The sequence below is a fragment of the Lycium ferocissimum genome, chromosome 11 (assembly GCF_029784015.1).
Source record: "Lycium ferocissimum isolate CSIRO_LF1 chromosome 11, AGI_CSIRO_Lferr_CH_V1, whole genome shotgun sequence".
NCBI classification, from domain to species: Eukaryota; Viridiplantae; Streptophyta; class Magnoliopsida; order Solanales; family Solanaceae; genus Lycium; species Lycium ferocissimum.
In genome coordinates this window covers 26,461,868-26,482,449 of record NC_081352.1, presented here as the reverse complement: position 1 = coordinate 26,482,449, position 20,582 = coordinate 26,461,868, and the positions used below count along the sequence as shown (strand labels likewise).

Sequence of the window (20,582 nt, the reverse complement as noted above, 5' to 3'; positions counted from 1 at the left end):
GTATGTTGAAGTTGTTACCGTTAGCCCATAAAGGCTGAATCGAGCCACTTTGGTGACGACTATGGTAGGAACAAGATACCTTTTTGACAAGGAACAAATTTGATACATTTCGCATGGGCAAGGGGCATTTTTAACCCTTTATCCCAGTTTGTTTTGATGTAAACTGCTTTAGAATTTATCCCATAAAGGCTGAATCGAGCCACTTTGCTCACGACTTAGGTAGGAACAAGATACTTTTTTAACAAGGAGCTAAATTGATACATTTCACATAGTCAAGGGGCATTTTTAACCTTTTACCCCAGTTTGTTTTGATGTAAACTGCTTTAGAGAATTATTACAATACAGTACATAATGGGAGGTAAAACTTGATAATGACTTGGATATTGGTGCTTTTGTAAAACACCATTCAAATCGATGTCTAGACCATGGAATGCATCAGTAGCTCAATTTCAATTCAAACATGGATTTCATCCACACTTCATGTTCTGAGAAAGATTTATCATCCGAAAAGAGGAAAAAACGGAGTCTTTGTCTAAAGAAATGCATTAAGAAAGGCCATGTACATTGTAATTACTCCCAAATATTATGGTACAATTATTTGAAGTTAAAAGCCCAATGAGGTCAAAAAAAAAAAAAGGTATGGTTCAAGAATAGATTCTTCCACAAAATTAAGAATAGATTCTTCCACAAAATTTTATACAAGAAAATAAATTACTCCTCTTCAGATTGGAAATTTTGATCTTTGAACTACAATAAATCTTGACTAGATAATTAATCAACCACTAAAAACTCCACAGAAAAATCTTACAAAATATATTTATGTTGAACTCTGACAATTACAAACATACCCAGTGTAGGGACTCTGACAATTAGTATAAATATTATGATTTGAACCAATGTTTTCGAAGAACTCAAAACCTCAAACCAATATAGATAAAATTCTGAATCCGCCTCTACTGTTGTCATAACATATCCCATTACATTGTCGGACATTGCCACTTCGGGAAATGCTAGTAGCAAAAAATAGATGCTCTGGTAATAACATAGATTTCACCAGGAAAATCAACAGTATCCATCTTATCATTGTTCAAAATTCAACATTCAAGAATCAATCTCCAAAAACAAGCAAAATACTTGCTATAGGACAAAATGCTTTGATAGCCAACAAGTACATAACATCCACTGTTACTACTGTCTTTCTGATTCTGAGGTATCGATGATGACACCAAGTACAATGAAGCTACAATACGAGGAAATGGAAAGAAAACAAAATAGAGTTATAGACAGTGGAATAAATCTTCATTTGTGGGGCTTCAGTTTTACACCATTTACAAGATGAAACTAAAAAAATCAAAGGGTGCAAGTAAGCGAGGAATATGAACTAAAGCATGACATGTTCATACTCGAGAAAGAATCTCTACTGTAAATTCTTTCGTTCTTCTTTGCTGCTTGAAAACTAAACAAGGCACCTGCTCCAAAGTTAAATATAATAACATCGTACATCAAAAGAATAAATTAGTGCACCTTCTATCGTTTTTTGAGTCTCTCACAAGGAAGTTTTTTTGGATACAACAGAGTAAAAAGTTTTAAGTGGTACCAATTTATATGGGAGTAGCGGCACAGGGAGCCAAACTTTTTGCTGCAAAATTCATACCACCTCCTCTCAGAGATAAAGTGGGGCCCCTCAACGAGCTCGCCCTACTTACAAGATCTGAATCTAGAAACACAACTATGACTGAGATATCGTCGTGAAAATGCCTCCTAACACCACGATCGATCTTCTTTAGATCAGAATACCGCATCTCCCTTTTCTTTGCTGCTTCTTGTAATGCAGTTTTTACAAGCCTCCGAGCACTTCCCTGAAGGTTTGAAAATTAAGAACACGTCATTGCTATCAATAAGTGCAAGAGTAAACACATTACTCCCTCCGTCCCAATTTATTTGACACTTTTCGCTTTTCGAGAGTCAAATGAGTTGTTCTTTGACCGTAATTCTTTCACATGTCTTTTAAATATTTCAAATTATTAATTATGGTGACTTATAATATGCTTTTTACGTAGTTTCCAACTATGTAAATTTTGTTTCGAAAAATCTAAAGATTCTATGTTCAAACACACGGTCAAAATTAAGAAGTTTGACTCTCGAAAAGCGAAAAGTGTCAAACAAATTGGGACAGAAGGAGTAATATTTATCCCTTTTCACTATTTTTATCCGTTCAGAATTGCCTCAATTACCTTCATGCTGGAAAGCCACACAGTTAAAGACTATATCGGAAACAACCTCTCTATCTCCACGCGGTGGTGGTACACTTGTGGGATTACACCCAAGTGGGGTCTACACTGGGTATGTTGTTGTACAAACAAGAATTTGGCAGGGATGTAAAACACTCACTCATCCATTCTAGGATTAAAACAATTTACTTGAACAATCTTATTTTCATATAACTACACACAATATTTTTGATTTGTTAATTTGGTATATTCTTTTATGGATTTGCACTCCTAACTCTCTTTCTTCCTCCTTGCGGCCATTTTTTATCTCCTACTCCCCCGTTTCAATTTATGCCTTACTTCCCTTTTTAGTCTGCTTCAAAAAGAATGTCACTTTCTTTATTTAGTAACTCTTTTGATATCCAATATCATACCTAGCATATTTAAGACCACAAGATTCAAAGGCCATGTATGTTGGTACATTATACGTATCTTTAGTTTATGACCACAAGATTCAAAAGTCTTCTTTACTTTCTCAAACTCCGTGTCTAGTCAAACTAAGACACATACATTGAAACAGAGGCAGCAATAAAATGCAAGGGGAAATGTTGAAATACCCAAGTTACCTAGCCTTGGATATTATTATACTAGTGCTGTATATCTCAGGAGTATCTAAACACCGTGTCTGTATAATATGAATAACACGTCATTCAATAGCAGAGGCCCTAGTAACGAGCTATGTTTATACTCCAAAGAAACATGGAAAGAAGAATAGACAAAGCTAAAGTACTTATCAAGACGTGCTCATGCTGTCATGCAACATATATTTTTGCCTTTCATAGACTACAAATGAGGGATCTAAAAGTGTTATTCTTTCTAAATGTGGTCAATCACGAAACTACTTGAGCTCTTTACACAAGTTTGCTAATAAGTGAATACCAGGAGCCATATCAACAATATCGATGTGATATTGAGAACAAGAAATATATCCCTCAATGCATTTTGAGATAGTATAACCAAGAAAGAAAAAATAAACAGTACATCATAACTTGCTAGAACAGCTCATGAAAACATAATTTTTGATGTTTCACGAAACATTTCATCTACACTATTTAAGACTTTCGATGTGTGCTACCTAAAGCCAGCAACAAAATTCTATTAAGGGTCATTTTGGTGCTAGTTAGAGTTATGTAGGTATTAATAATATAGAGATTAGTTATGCAGGGTTTAGTTATTCATGTCTTAGTTATTCCATTCCATCTTCTACCCTGCATGAAATTATACATAGTTATTCATGTCTTAGTTTTGCTCATTCGTTTATTGCCATTTGATTTTTGCTTATATTTGTTGAGCCTTGTACTTCGATTATCTTATATATCTATGGTAGCTAATGCTCCTTTCTTCCCAGAATGCTCTATCATGACTTTCTCGCTTTTGTTATTCCTCGTTTTCATATTGTTTTTGATATGCTTGTCCCTATCTGACTTTTTGCCTTGTTTTCTTGTTTTCTCTCTTGAGTCGAGGGTCTTTTGGAAACAGCCTCTACCTTTCAAGGTAGAGGTAAGGTCTGCGTACACTATACCCTCCCCAGACCCCACATTGTGGGATTCTATTGGGCATGTTGTTGTTGTTGTCCCTCATAACTTATACATGTATTAGCTATGTGGGATTGTGAACTGGTAACCAAACACGGTACTTGGTATGCTGAATTCTATAATAGCAACTAAAACGCTACCAAACATGGTACTAATTATGCTGGTTTTAATACATGAATAATTTACTTCTTAACCAGCAACCAAATGACCCCTTAGAGTTGATTTGCAGTTGTAAACTTCATATGCGCAAAAGGAATATAAACAAAAAAAGAAAGAGAAGAAGGGGGGGGGAGGGAAGTATCATATATAGTCAAATATCTTACGCTTCGGGGGCTATTTTGTACTAAATCAACTGCTTCTTGATTGCTAAGATGTTCCCAGAGACCATCAGAAGCTAATATGAGAAATTGATCATGCGGTTCGAGTTCTTGAACAGTCATTGATGGATCAGAGCTCAATATGGGCCTTTTAAAAGGTTCACGCAAACGAAACTTCGCGTACAAAGGCTCCCTATTGTATTCAGGCTTTTTAAGGTATATATCACCAATAGATCTCGAAATCTGCAAGATGAATTCAAATTAAAACTCACATAGCTTGATGCCAGAAAACAAGCAAATCCATTTCTATAAAGTACTGAATCCATGTAAAGTATATAAAGCATTGATCACATGAATACACATCCAGTCAGCATAGCAAATGAGAAAGCGATTGTTTATAGTCTTTTGGTTAAGTTGGCCTCGACCTTTTGATGGTTTAATTGGAATTATCTTCTATTATCATGAACTAATGTGGACTATACAGAGTCAGAGTCTGATTGCACTTGAATGAAACTTTTAAAGAAAAAGATAATTGTTTGCTTCTCTGGAATTTGCAGATAAATTTGTTAGAAACAGGAAAATAACTAGTGCTGAGCAATAGATCAACTAAAAGTTTTGAGTCACTGCGAACCAGTAGGATTGGCAAACGGACGGGTCGGAACGGATACGGGTGGGTCGAAAAAGGGTTAAACAAAACCGGATGAAATATCTGACCCGTCCATATTTAACACGGGTAAAAAAAATGGGTTAATCGAAAGATAATATGGATATCCATATTATCCATGGTTTTAGGAATAGCCAGGTGAGAACACAAGCTAAAAGTCAAAATAAGCTTAGACTCCCATTTCTATAAGGTACTGAATCCATGTAAAGTATATAAAGCATTGATCACACGAGTACACATCAAGTCAGCATAGCAAATAAGAAAAGTGATTGTTCATGATCTTCTAATTAAGTTGACACTCCACCTTTTGACGGTTTAATTTGAATTAGCTTCTATTATCATGAATAACTGTGGACTGTACAGAGTCTGATTGCACTTAAATGAAAATATCAAAGAAAAAATATGATTGTTTGCTCCTCTGGGAATTGCAGATAAATTTGCTAGAAACAGGAAACTAACTAGCGGTGAGCAATAGATCAACTAATAACTTTGTGTCATTGCGAACCACCATCAATCCCTTAATAAAGCATACAAATAGAGAAGCAAAACGAGTTTAGAATATCAAAAATATCAGTCAATATAAGGAATGAAGGAAAGATTTTAATCTCTTCTGGTGCAAGGAATCTAAAACGCCTATCTTAGTCAAAAGCCAGCTTAAAATAGGAGAAAACGGCTCATAACTACCCTGCATGTATAATAGAATCTGATAGAATGCAGATAAAAGAGTGCCAAATAATTGTCATTGTATTCATTGCTAAGACTAGAGGATAGATGACACACAAGTAACTGCATGCAGTGACCAATTAAGAACGACTATAAAATGCTTTGAATTTTCAAGATGAACTAACCATATGTCTCCCTCCGAGATACTAATAACAAGAATTAAAGAAAATGACAAAAATGGTCCCTTATGTTTGAGGGTAGGTTCAAAATAGTCCCTTTGAGAAAAAAAAGTTGCTGGAAATCACATTTGGAGGCACAATTTTTATAGTTTTTGCTATTTTTAATTTATTTCTACAATCTTGTGCAGCTTTTTGAGGAGTAATTTCTGTTTTTTTAAATATCTTTTTAGTATCTACTGTAGTTTTTTGTGTTGCATATTTAGGATTTAATGGGACTTTCTTGGTGTTTATAGTTAAGTATCTCTTTTCCATTATCTCCGTCAAATCTAACTGACAAGTAATTGACGGAGACTAAAGGTGAGAACTTTTGACAAACTTAAAGGACCAAAACTATTAAGTGCATACTTAAGGGACTATTTGGAACCTACCCTCAAACATAAGGGACCATTTTTGTCAATTTCTTGCAAGAATTAGAAACCATATAAGCTACTCTATCCACAAAAAAAAAAAAAAAAAAAAAAAAACAATTAGAGCACAGCTAACCATATTCTGAGAGATATACCTGAATCAGACCCTTTACACGCCATATGTTATGCTTCAATACCACTATCTGCGGGTCATCCGGATGCATTGCATGCAACTCCTGTCTGACAGATTCAAAACTTGCATTATGCTCAGCAGAAAGCTGGATGGCAATAACCTCCCCCGTAGCCTTCACAAGTCTTCCCAAAACAGCTCGGGAATCACCAACGTTAGCAACATAAAGGGTACCGTTGCAGATAACCGCTACCAGACAGCAAGATCCTACAGCAGCCATCTGCGGTTTCATTGGCCATTGCTTTGCAACCACAGAAAAGAATCCATCTTCTGTAGCTTGAAATGCTTTCCGTATCACATCTACAGACATAGAATTTTGTTCGGCTGCAAACCCTACAAGTTAAATGTTGCAGACTAATTAATCCAAACTATAAACTTAAATGGCAAATAATCTAATATAGTAGATATCTCAAAGGGTTTTTTCATTTTTGGCCCGTAAGCCAAAATTAATTACGGCCGCTAACCAAAATATACATAGTATATACACCAATTATGTATATGATATGTATATTTGTGTATGCAATACGTATATTATATGTATTTTTTTGCTTAGTATACATCACATATACATTTGCTGGCTATTATATTCTAGAACGGTCCAAAAAGGTAATTACCCCTAGTTTAAATTCCATAAGGAATATAACCTTGCATTTTCCTTGTAAATAATATACTGAATAGCATTTAACTAGCTTAGCAACACCATTCAGAACTACAAACAGATTGATGCAATTCAATACTCGGCAAATGAATACTTTGGTTAATAGAACGGGTCTAGTATGCTTACTCTTGAGATGCTGAAAGAGGTGATCATTGATATACCGTGATGTCTCAGGTCCACCATGACCATCGTATATCCCAGCAAAGGTTCCGTAAGGGCCCGAATCAAGCAAGCTCAAAGAACCCGACTCAATCTGGCTTTGATCCTCCAGCAAATTATTGGCCTGTACAACTGCCATTGAGAACTCACCAGTCAAGTGTTGACCACTATCCTTATACCAAAAAAGTCCATCTTGTCGTCCAGCTGAATCCGAACCGGCACGTACAGAATGGTCCGACGATGGCCGCCAACAGGCCCGCAGGAAATTTATCAGCCTTGATAACATCCCTCATTTCATTTCACTCCTGCCTACCTCCAATTCCTACAGCCAAAAAAAAAAAAAAAAAAAAAAAAAGAGGAGAAATTGACGTAAATAGCCGTCCACCAAAATAATAGCCAACAAATGTATAATTTTTGTATATTAATGTATAATATACATAAAATATACATTTGTGATACTTAATAGTCTATTTTTTTATATTTGACTAGCGAAGGTAATTATTTTTTGCCGACCGGCCAAAATGTAATTGACCCAAAAAAAGGGACTCAAGAGCAGACTAATTATGTTATTATACTCTCTTATCCTGCAAACGAAAAAGCAAACATATAACAAGAAGTTCAGCAATACAACTACTTCAAGAATCATAAGAGTTGTAGAAAGACCATAGCTTTAACCAATGAGAAACAAATCAGCACAGGAAAAAAAAAACACCAAAACCCAAAAACCCATTTTCAACTCCAAAGAATAAAATTAAGCAGGACCGACAACCCATTAATTTCCGAGATATGAAAATAATATCAGCAATGACAAGAAGCAACTGCCCAATACAGTGCACAAGCAAAAATCAGTAAAAGCCACATGTCAAAATGAACCCAAAAAAACAGTAAAAACACACCCAAGAAGCATATAACACGAAGTTCAGCTATACAACTACTTCAAGAATTATAGAGTTGCAGAAAGATCATAGCTTTAACCAATGAGAAACAAGTATGTTCACATAAAAACAAAAAATTCCAAAACCCAATTTCTACTCCAAGGAATAAAATTAAGCATGACCAACAACCTAGTAATGTCTGAGATATGAAAACAATATCAGTAATGACAAGAAGCAACTACCCACTACAATGCACAGCCAAAACTAAGTAAAACCCACATGCCAAAATGACCAAAACAACATTAAAAACACACCCAAGAAACATATAACAAGAAGTTTAGCTATTCAACTACATCAAGAATCACTAAAATTGCTTAAGATCATAGTTTTAACCAATGAGAACCAAATCTGTTCAGAGAAAAACAAAAAATTTCAAAACCCAAAAACCCAATTTCAACTCCAAAGAATAAAATTAAGCATGACCGACCAAACAAGATATTTCCAAGATATGGAAACAATATCAGCAATGACAAGAAGCAACTACCTACTATAGTGCAAAGCCAGTAAAACCCACATGAATAAAACAACAGTAAAAACACATCCGAGAAGTATAAATCAACAAGTTCCGCCGCACAACTACTTCAAGAATCATAAAATTGCAGATGGATCATAGCTTTAACCAATGACACACAAATCTGTTCAGAAAAAACAAAAACTACAAAAACCCAAAACACCCAATTTCAACTCCAAAGAATAAAATTAAGCATAACCAACAACGTAGCAATTTCGCAGATATGAAAATAATATCAGCAATGACAACAAGTAACTACCCAATACAGTGTAACACCCAAAACTCGGTAAAACCGACATGCCAAACTGAACAAAACAACATTAAAAAACACACCCAAGAAGCATATAACAAGAAGTTTAGCTATACAACTACTTCAAGAATCACAGTGTTGCAAAAAGATCATAACTTTAACCAATGAGAAACAAATAAGTTCACAGAAAAATAGAAAATTCCAAAATCCCAATTTCAAACTCCAACAAATATAATTAAGCATATCAGATAACATAATAATCTCCAAGATATGAAAACAATATCAGCAATGACAAGAAGAAACTGCCCAATACAGTGCACATGCAGTAAAACCACATGTCAAAGTGAACAAAACAACATTAAAAATACACCCAAGAAGCGTATAATAAGAAGTTCAGCTATAAAACTACTTCAAGAATCATATAATGGCAGAAAGATCATAGCTTTAACCAATGAGAGAGGCAAATCTTCACCGAAAGTTCAAAAATCCCAAAACCCAATTTCAACTCCAAAAAATAAAATTAAGCATGACCGACAACCTAGTAATTTCCAAGATAGGAAAACAATATCAGCAATGACAAGAAGCAACTACCCACTACAAGGCACAGCCAAAACTTAGTAAAGCCCGCATGCCAAAATGAACAAAACAACAGTAAAAACACACCCAAAAGGCACATAACCAGAAATTCAGTTATACAACTACTTCAATAATCATATAGTTTCACAAAGATCATAGCTTTAACCAATGAGAAATAAAAAAAATAAAAAAATCCAAAACCCAATTTAACTCCAAAGAATAAAATTAAGCATGACCGACAACCTAATAATTTTTGAGATATGAAAACAATATCATTATATCAGCAATGACAAGAAGCAACTACCCAATACAGTATAACAGACACATGCCAAAATGAACAAAACAGCATTAAAAATACACCCAAGAATTATATAATAAGAAGTTCAGCTATATAACTACTTCAAGAATCATAAAATTGCAGAAAGATCATAGCTTTAACCAATGAGAAACAAATATGTACAGAGAAAAAAAAAATCCCAAAATCCAATTTCAACTCCAAAGAATACAATTAAGCATAAACGACAACCTACCTATTTCAGAGATACAACTAAAATATCAGCAATGTCAAGAAGCAACTAACCACTAGAGTACATAGGGAGAAAATAAGTTAAAACACACATGCCCAAATGAACAAAACATTAAAAAACACACCCAAGAAGCATATAACAACAAGTTCAGCTATTCAACTACTTCAAGAATCATAGAGTTGCATAAAGATCATAGCTTCAACCAATGAGAAAGGCAAATCTGTGCAAAAAAACAGAAAAATTCCCAATTTCAACTCCAAAGAATAAAATTAAGAAAAAATGACAGCCTAGTAATTTCCAAGATATGAAAAAAAAACATCACCAATGACAGTACATAGGCAAAAATCAGTTAAACCCCACATGCCAAAATGCACAAAACAACATTAAAAACACACCCAAGAAGCATATAACAAGAAGTTCAGCTATTCAACCACTTCAAGAAATCATAGAGTTGCATAAAGATCATAGCTTTAACCAATGAGAAAGGCAAATCTGTGCAAGAAAAACAGAAAAATTCCCAATTTCAACTCCAAAGTATAAAATTAAGCATAAATGACAACCTAGTAATTTCCAAGATATGAAAAAAAAAAAAAAAAAAACATTACCAATGACAGTACATAGGCAAAAATCAGTTAAACCACACATGCCAAAATGAACAAAACAACATTAACAAACACACCCAAGAAGCATATAACAAAAAATTCAGCTATTCAACCACTTCAAGAATCATAGAGTTGCATAAAGATCATAGCTTTAACCAATGAGAAAGGCAAATCTGTGCAGAAAAAAACAGAAAATTCCCAATTTCAACTCCAAAGAATAAACTTAAGCATAAATGACAACCTAGTAATTTCCAAGATATGAAAGAAAAAAAAAATCACCAATGACAGTACATAAGCAAAAATCAGTTAAACCACATGCCAAAATGAACAAAACAACATTAAAAACACACCCAAACCACATAAAGTTTACAGCTTTGTAGAATACCTGCTGAAAATATAGAACAAACAAGACTTTGTGTAGTGTGATTAGGCCTTATTATTGCTAATCTTTTTGTGGTCAGTTAGTGAATCCCTTCAAAGTGATAATGACTGAGATCTGAATAAAACATAACAATCCATGTGAGTCTCAAAGTGTTAGATCTATAGATCCATCAAAGCAACCCTCATTTGTATAACTATATAACACAGTAAAGATTGAGTCTTTTTTCCAGTTCTTGTTTTACCTTTTTTTCTCTCTCTCTCTTCTCTTGTTTTACTTGAAAAATAAAATTAAAATATTAAAGAGAAACAAAGAGAAGAAGAAGAAGAAGAAAAAGATAAGTATAATTAATGAAAGAAAGAAAGGAAGGGGATTACACTTTATCTATGCGTGATTAAACCAACTGAAGAGATCACACTCTCTTTTTAGCAGTGGAAAAAGGAAAAAACAAAACCCCATTAAGGAAAAATCCAACAAAATTATTAGAAGTGGTCCTTTATGTTTGGGTTGGTTCAATTATTTAAATATTTTATATCCTATAAGTATTTGTGACATTATGTCCACTAAATTTGATTGGAATAATGTTAATGAAAAAGAATATTTAGTTGTAATTCACACTTGGAGGTTTAGTTTATGCAATTGCTCGCATATTTTTAAAGTCTAATGCAGCTTTTTGATATGCGAATTTTTTTATTCTTAAATTATTTTTGGTACAATATATTTTTATGTTGTAATTTTTAGGATTTAATGGCACTTTCAGGTGTATCTCGTTAAATTATTTATTTAGTTACTTTTTTCTCAAATCTAACAAACAGAATTTATTAAAATATTTGAAGATAATTAAAAATACTCTCTTTTTTTTTCACAAATTTAAAGGATTAAAATTAATTAACCGTATATTTAAAAGAATATTTTAAACATATCCCAAACAAAAGAAATCCACCATTTACAACATATATGGCTTCTTCATTTTTTTTTTTCAACAGAACAATATATGTGACTTTCTACCAATCTCTAATTTTATTTTTAGTTCTACTTTTCATTCAACCTTAAAAATGAGAAAAAACAGTCTAAAAATTTAAAGAGAGATCTAGTACGACTTGAATTGAATTTTTCCATGTTTTGGTCTTCTCAAATAATTCAGAAAATGATCATATTATTATATTTATTGAATTGATATAAATATCGACTGAATAATTTTTTTTTCATACACTATAAACTTTTTACTTGGTTGTATGATTTTAGGAAGGTATTATCAATTATTCTCAATTTCCCGCGATAAAAAGAATGCTATAAAATTACCAAAACATGAGTTTGTTATTGCAATTTCAGTAATTAGCAGTAGCAATTTCTTATCTTAAAGAATTTGGTGATTAGTTGTTGACAGAATTGTTACTTATACTTTACTCACTTTAACTTGGCATTAGATGCCTTTTCCTTCTTTGATCAATAAGTTTGCCCACTGAAATCTATGTAAAACCGCTTGGATCACTCAAAGTTGAAACAATGTTTTCAATTTCTGGAATTGGTTCGAATATAATCTCTTACAAGTTAAATAGAAAAAATTAACTTTACACAAATTTCTTATACTTTATTTTCAAATTTAAATGTAAAAATAAATATATCTTGAAGATTTTGATATAAAACTAACAAAAAATTGTAATGAGCCACAAAATTAATTGACCCAATTCTAATCCAAGACCACTCTCACTACTTCTGTTTGTGAAGATTTTAGAGAGACTGTGAAACTTAGTGATAGCATGGGCAGAGAAAAGCAATTGTGTAAATAATGTTATGATTGTTTGGATCTAATATCATTTGGAATAATATGAGCACTCAATTTAAAATTTCAAGATATGAGGTAGTTCAAAAGTTATAAATTACTTTTAAAATTCATACACAAGTAATAAAGAAATAGTGTATCATTTTATATACTATTATGTGGTCGTTTGGTTCAAGGTATAAGGTGGGTTATCCCAGCGCTAATTTTTATATCACGTTTGGTATAAGGTATAAAATAATCACTAATAAATTTATACGCACTAAAACGTGGTATAAAAAAATTAAGCGTGTTTTGGAATAGCGCCTTATACTTCTTGACCCACTTATCTTAGGATTATTTTATCGAATCTTTTAGATGGTATAAAATAATCCCACTATATGGGATAAATTAGTCTCGGGATTATAATCCCGGGACTATTTCGACTAGCAACCAAACGACCCTTTGCTATTACTAACAACCTTTAATCTCTAATGTTTGTACCTTTATACTAACAAACTCTCGAAACCAAAGAATAGTAATGTTCTCATATTTATTGTTAAACTAATTGCCTTTCATTTGAAAAATTGCATGACACTATCTTGACATGAAGATATGATTAATCCACATGACATAATTTACAAAGTTGAATAGTTAGGACCATGCGCCATAAAACATTCATCACAAAATGTGTAATTTACACATTTAAAAGCAACTTAGAGGAGGGGAAGAGAAGCATATTTTGTGCAGCTATTGCATTGACACCCAACTTTTATAATCATCAGGGACAGAACATCTACATAAGAATGACTGCAGCTGAAAATTGAGAATGAGTATGAGCTTTGACTTGTGGGCAAGCAGGCTAAGTGAACTTGCATGAAGACATGTCATGTTGATTGTTAGGTATGGCGTCGATGATAAAGGTATAGAGCACCTTATCGTCAAAAACACTTGGGGGGTCTCAGTGAAGGTATTTGAGCTATGCTTTCTTGCTCTCTTCTTGCTCTCTTCTTGCTCTCTTCTTGCTCTCTCTCTTATAATTTAAAGAACTCAAGATGGTTGGGGATTATGTTCTGGAATGCCTTCATGCTGGTTTCAACGCTCTTGTTGCGGTAGCGAATTGTTACATGATTTCTATGGGGATGAGCACATTGGGTATTCTAGGGCTTGTTGGGTTTGATATCTATTCATTTATCAAGAAGCGGAATCCAAATACCAGACCAACAAATGCATTGATGATTACTGGCCTCATTGCTGCAGCATTGTGTGCGATCGTTGTTGGTATATGGGCCATTTGGATTGAAAGACACGAACAAACGTGTGTGTCTGAAAATGTTAGATCTATAGATCCATCAAAGCAGCCCCATTTGTATAACTATACACAGTAAAGATTGAGTCTTTTTTCCAGTTCTTGTTTTGTCTCTTTATTTAGCAGTAAAAAACAAAACCCCATTAAGAAAAAACCCAACAAAATTATTGGAAGTGGTCCTTTATGTTTGGGTTGGTTCAATTATTTAAATATTTTTTATCCTTTAAATGTTTGTTAAATTATGTCCACTAAATTTGATAGGAATAATGAAAAAGAATATTTAGTAGGAATTCACACATGGAGGTGTCATTTATGCAATTGTTTGCATATTTTCATAGTCTAATGTAGGTTTTTGATATGCAAATTCTTTTATTTTTAAAATTTTTGGTATTCTAGTATATTTTTATGTTGTAGTTTTTAGAATTTGACGGGACTTTCTGGTGTATACGTTAAATTATTTATTATTTGTACATTTTCAAATCTAACAAATAAAGTTTGTTAAAATATTTGAAGAAAATTAAAAATACTCACTTTTTACAAATTTAAAGGATTAAAATTATTCAACTGTATATTTAAAAGATTATTTTAAACATATCCCAAACATAAGAAACCCACCATTTACAACATATATGGCTTCTTCTTTTTTCCAACAGAACAACATATATGGCTTTCTACCAATCTCAAATTTTATTTTTAGTTCTATTTTTTGTTCAACCTTAAAAATGAAAAGCAAATCGTCGAAAATTTAAAGAGAGATCCAGTGCGACCTGAATGTTTCCCACTTTGTGGTCTTCTCAAATAATTCAGAAAATGATTATACTATTATATTCATTAAATTGATATAAAGATCGAGTGAATAATATCTTTTTCATACACTACCAACTTTTTACTTAGTTGTATGATTTTAGGAAGGTGTTATCAATTATTCCCAATTTCCCGCTACAAAAAGAAAATTATAAAGTTACCAAAACACGAGATCGTTATCACAATTTCAGTAATTAGCAGTAGTAGTTCTTATCTTAAAGAATTTGGTGATTAGTTGTTGACAGAATTGTTACTTATTCTTTTACTCATTTTAACTTGGCATTAGATGCATTTTCCTTCTTTGGTCAATAAGTTTGCCCACTGAAATCTATGTAAAACCGGTTGGATCACTCAAAGTTGAAAACAGTGTTGTCAATTTCTTGAATTTGTTCGAACATAATCCATTACAATTTAAATGAAAGAAAATGTCTTCACAATATTTTTTATATAATGTTTTTAAATCTTAAATCTAAAAATAAATTAATGTCTCTTGAAATTTTGATATAAAGCTAAAAATATTGTAATAGGCCACAAAAATATTTGACCCACCAAAACCACTCTCACTACTTCTATTTGTGAAAGATTTTAGAGAGACTGTGAAGCTTAGTGCTATCACTAATGTCATTTGGAATAATTTGTGCATTCAATTTAAAACTTCAAGATATGAATCAAACCTAAATGAAAAGCAATTAAATCGCCTTGACTAAAGTCATAATGCAAATTATTCTACTCCCTCAATCCCCCAAACCCAAAACAGTTATACGAACATCACAAAAGAAATAGAACAGTAAAGATCGAACAAATACTAACAAACAGAAAATGAGTCACATCTTTCGGATCGAAATTACATACTAGCGAATATAGTAAAGAAGAGGAGAGAATGAAGATAATTTCTACCTGATTTCGAGCAAAGGAATTGGTTCGATAGAGATTAAATTGATGTTTTTACCTTTCTATTGCTTGAGTTTGTAAACTCAAACAGGAAAGAGAGAGGTTCAGAAGGAGAAAAGAAGAGAAAACTTTTGACCATAACAAAACAATTCGCTTAGAACTTAATTATCAACTTTCATTTTTGAAGAATTTTATATAAAATCAAGATTGAAGACTTAGGGTTCTTGACATCGGCCTCCACCTTTTATAAAGGGCACAAGGGCCTCCAATACAAGGTGGGAGTCAGATTTGAATTGAAAAAATCGAAGTAGAGAGGGGGAGGGTGAAGCTATGAGATGACATAAAGGAGAGAGAGATGGGAGAGGAGAGTACTTGCATTGAAATTCGGCGGAGCTTCGCAGTTTTGGAGGTGTCAGGTACTTAGCGAGTCATCAATCAATCGGAAGAATTTAGCGAAAAATCATCTTCCTTAAATATCTCTTTGTCAAATCGATTGATCATCACTTCTCAAATATCTCTCAAATAAAAGATTGTCAAATGTGTCTCTCAAATTAAATCATCACATAATTTGACTATATTGACATGAAGATATAATTAATTTGCATCACATAATTTACAACGTTAAGAAGTTAGGACCCACCATAAAACATTTATCCCAAATTGTATAATATACACCTTTTTGAAGTGACATATATTCGGTTTTGTAATGTGTTGGCATTGGCCAGTTAGCTTCCAAAATGAAAAGATTTAATTATCTACCAAGAGGCCGAATTACCAAGAGGCCGAACTGCTATGACACACTTCTCTGATACGGGCATATCCAAATAACTTAGAAACGGTCCTGGAGCTATGGGTGGGCGTGGTACGTAGATACCGAAATCGAAATTGATACTGCGATCTCGATATTATGATATTTGGTATGCATTTTAAATTTTTTTGGTATTCGTACGGTATTCGATATTTACAAAACAAATAATTGAATATCGTACCGTAGTATATAGTTACATATACAATTCATATATATTGCTTATAAGAGTAATAAATATATAAACAAGTATTAGTACAAAACTAAGTGTTTAGATGTTGAAACTTTGACTATTCTATCTTGATCGAAATATCCTTTTTGTGTAATTGATTAACGACAAAAATGACTTGTACTTTGTTTTGAATATTTCTACATGTGAATGTGTTCGTATGATATAATTGAGATGTTTCTTGTAAAGCCGAAGTCATAATTTTCTATTATTTGAGTATATGTTAGTCTAAGTTGAACAAACTATAGTTACCGATTTACCGTACTGCAAAATACCGAAACCGAACTTAAAAATATTAAACCATACCGAATTAATTTGATATGATAATGGTATAATATTTTTAAAAAACGAAAATCAAAATTATCGGAATGAAATTTTCTATACCGTACCAGACCATGCCCACCTCTACCTGGAGCGAACTACTCATTATTGCGTTGGACTAACTCTAGAAAGAGCAGCATACTTCTGTTATTTTTGAGATATATGAATACAATATCATCAATACCAAGAAGCAGCTTAAGGGATGGGAGGGAAAACAGGGTCAAACTACCCCCTTCAATTCACATTGAAAATCAGTCGATCGAAGGCACAACAGCCCACAATTAAAATTTACAATTATGCGCATACGTTACACAAATTCAAGAAAAAAACTTGATTACATCGTGAAAATATAGAAAGAGAAACATGGTGTGATTAGGACTTATTGTGCTATATTTTACTAGTTAGTTACTAATTACCTTCGTAACTATAGCAATACATGCAAAGTGTATATTATGTTACACTTTAAAATTCAAATATTAATTGTGCACCATATAATTGGTCAGAGAAAATACGCCATTTATAACAACAATAGCTTTCCACCAATGTGAGATCTATTATTGGTTTTGTTTTTCATTCAACGTTAAAAGTGCAATAAGACATTGAAAATAAATTTTGTATTGGTGGAAATGTAAAATATGAGAAAGTACTCGATCAAGATAAGTGAGGCTATAAACGAAGCATATCAAGTATTCTCGGTCAAGATGAATGCGAGTTCTTTTAAAATTATTATGTTTTTGTTAATTTCTATTTTTAAAGAAATGGAAGATTGGGAGATGCTTTATATTGGTGGTGATGATATATATACTAGAGAACATATTCGCGCTCCGCGTTGCAATATTAAACGTAAACAACTAAGAAAAAAAGTTTAAAAAGTTAACTTAGAATTGTCTTCGACTTAAATAAACCATTGTTTGACAACTAAGAAATAAGAACAACCTGCTCCTTAATTTTTTTCATTAATTAATTACAACACCTAACTCAAAAACTGAGATAATTAAAATGAGAAGAAATATTGTAGTCTTAGGGCGACAATCATAATCAGTTTCTTGACATATGTCACCTAAGACAACTAACAAAATATTGTTCAGATATTTCCTCAAAATTGAATTATTTGATGTCCACCAGCACAGGAAGAGATTGGTGTAAGAAAATAAGACGTGGCAGATGCAAGATTTACCGATCTACAGAGTAAATACAATAAAATTACGTGATAAGCTTTTACCTTCTATTTGCACTCCACTTGGGACCAAAATTTTCCAGAAGTCCACTATATAGCATTAAATTACAAACGGTTTTTTTTTAAATTTTTTTTTATAACACTACAAGGATCAAAGCGTCATAAAATAATTGTATAGAAATCCTGTCAATTCCTGCAAATATATAAAAAGGCAGAAAATGACCAATTCAAATGAAGAAGACTTTGTACCTACTAAGAATGTAGCAGGAAATAGAAAGACATGAAATTTATTTATAGATATAAAATCACGCTGAAGAGTAAGTGTACATAATAGATAGTAGTGTCCCCTTCAAATTGCATAATTAAGTGATGATCTCTTTTCAACTTTCAAATAAAGTATAGAAATATGTGCAATCATATTTCCAAAATACAGAAGATCGATATTCTTGTGACTTATGGACAGCAATCACAGCATCGACCAAACCCCAAATATTCTAAGTGTTGACATGAACCAAAATATAATTGTTGCATGAAATATAGGAAAAAAAGAATGTTGTTTGACATGATTATATTTTAATCAAAAACACAAAGATAAAGGAGAAACAGAAAATACCAAATATAATATTGCAATTTGAATTGTATCTTGGATAAGATTCTTTCTCACCGCATTTCTTCTCAAAATGTTTATTGTTATATATGTGTTAACGTTAGAAACCATTTTTTATTTAGTAGTAATGACGATGAACTTTGGCTTTTGGCTATGTAGTAATCGGCAAAGTTCTAATATATAGAGGCCAATAAATGGTTCTAATGTTACAAACCGTTGTTTATATGGTAAAAATCTGCCCAGTTTTTTATAAATTTATTAGAATTAATATCTGCCGTTTTTCTTCCTCCATACTCAACAGGTTAATTTTGTATATTAGGATAGTGAAGAATTGGTCTATCATCTTTAATCTGCCATTAATCTCTTTAAAAAGACGTTACACAATGCCGTTCACACCCCCACTCTTTTCACGTAGAAAGACGTCAAGCTGACAGATAATAACCTGCCTTATCATGGTCCATTAATAAACCCAATAATTAAGATATAATTAGTTTTTTTTTTCATTTTAAAATTAAAGAAAAGGCTAAAAAATGACAAAAAAGATAAAAAGGAATGATGATTATAGAGAGGTGCCATATTACCTTGTCTATACCTAGCTTTATATTATATATAGATATAGATTGTGAAGGTGTTAATGATTTTGAATAGTACAACAACAATATATCCAGTAAAATTCCACAAAGTGGGGTCTGGGGAGGGTAGAGCGTACGTAGACCTTATCCCTACTTTAGATAGTAATGGAAGAAAAAGGGTTGGTGCAATGAATTCATATGCATGTGTGATATGACTAAAATGGATGGGGTTAATAGATCAAAGGAAGGACAAATTTGAGCCACTTTTCTGACGTTAGAGACATACATGTGTTAATAATATAATAAAGAGTAATATTGTATTAGACCTTTTTCAATCTAAAAAGGTGAATGTGACCCTTTTCCCACAAAAGAAAAAAATTAACAGAAACACAATTTATATATTCTTGCAATATTTTATTTTTTTTTGTGACAAGGGATACTGCATGGCTTTAGGGTGCGCACGGGGTAAACCCCGCATTTTCACCGCAATAGTCATAAAACCACGGGAGAGATAACATGCTGCACTAGGCAAGTCTGAGTCTTTTTTGTCGACTCAGCCAAGAAATTCTCATAACACTGTCGCCTGCAGAATTTGAACCCGAGACTAAAATCCATTATGCCCCGTGCAATTTCAGTTTGTAGTATCAGTTTCTCACAATTTGGTGAGTACTTGCTGACTAAATTGCTGCTTGTCCTTTCCTTTAACTTGGCAATAGGTGCTTTTTCTTTCTAAGTCAATGCCTTAATAAATGTAATTTTGCCCACTGAAATCTATGTGAAATCGTTAGGATCACCCAATGTTTAAAATAGTTGTGTCAATTCCTTGCCTAACACCACCTACGCTTGTGAAATAATCTAGAGAGATAAAGAAGCCTAAAGAGCTGAATTGAATACCGAATGAGAAAAGAAAAAAGGGAAAAAAACTCAAAAATATCCCTTATCTTTAGGTTTAAATCTCAATGTCATTCTTATTTTTTCACATGGTGTACTAATAGTCCTTTATGTTTGCATTGGTGCACCTTTGGTCTTCTCCTAACAACCACAAGGAAGTCGAGGCCAAGGAGAAACACCATTCAATCTTGAACAACCACAATAAGCTTTCACCTCGATTCAAAGTATTAGCGTTTTGATTCTGTTTCAACCTTGATTTTGAAAAGTAAAACTTACATAAATAGCTACCTTTTAGTAGCTTCTAACAAGAAATAGCTATAAAATTGTTATTTACTAAGCGTAGCTGATTTTTGTCATAAAATGCGTGTATTTCATTTTGATGAAATATAGTGAAA

The 20,582-nt window shown here is 32.7% G+C and overlaps 2 protein-coding genes and 1 pseudogene across 4 annotated transcripts in view; 1 reads left to right on the top strand and 2 right to left on the bottom strand.

Annotated features, from left to right (window-relative positions):
- Positions 1 to 20,582, bottom strand: part of LOC132037778 (serine/arginine-rich splicing factor SR45a-like) — a 71,511-nt gene that overhangs the window by 29,277 nt on the left and 21,652 nt on the right. The gene's annotated exons all lie outside the window — the stretch shown is intronic.
- Positions 1,115 to 11,215, bottom strand: LOC132037288 (probable protein phosphatase 2C 60). 3 transcript variants are annotated; one of them, XM_059427781.1, is made up of 6 exons: positions 11,067 to 11,215; positions 10,829 to 10,939; positions 7,010 to 7,364; positions 6,191 to 6,558; positions 4,129 to 4,365; positions 1,115 to 1,859 (listed from the first exon to the last, which is right to left on the bottom strand). In XM_059427781.1, exons 3-6 carry the CDS (start codon positions 7,326 to 7,328, stop codon positions 1,602 to 1,604), a joined length of 1,182 nt encoding a protein of 393 aa, XP_059283764.1. In that variant the 5' UTR covers positions 7,329 to 7,364; positions 10,829 to 10,939; positions 11,067 to 11,215; the 3' UTR covers positions 1,115 to 1,601. The 3 variants fall into 3 exon arrangements, with proteins under 3 accessions (XP_059283764.1, XP_059283765.1, XP_059283763.1); XM_059427782.1 differs by having other exon boundaries at positions 1,115 to 1,469; positions 1,598 to 1,859; positions 10,829 to 11,160; XM_059427780.1 differs by having other exon boundaries at positions 10,829 to 11,160.
- LOC132038171 (aspartyl protease family protein 1-like) overlaps positions 13,637 to 20,582 on the top strand; it is a 10,221-nt pseudogene continuing 3,275 nt past the window's right edge.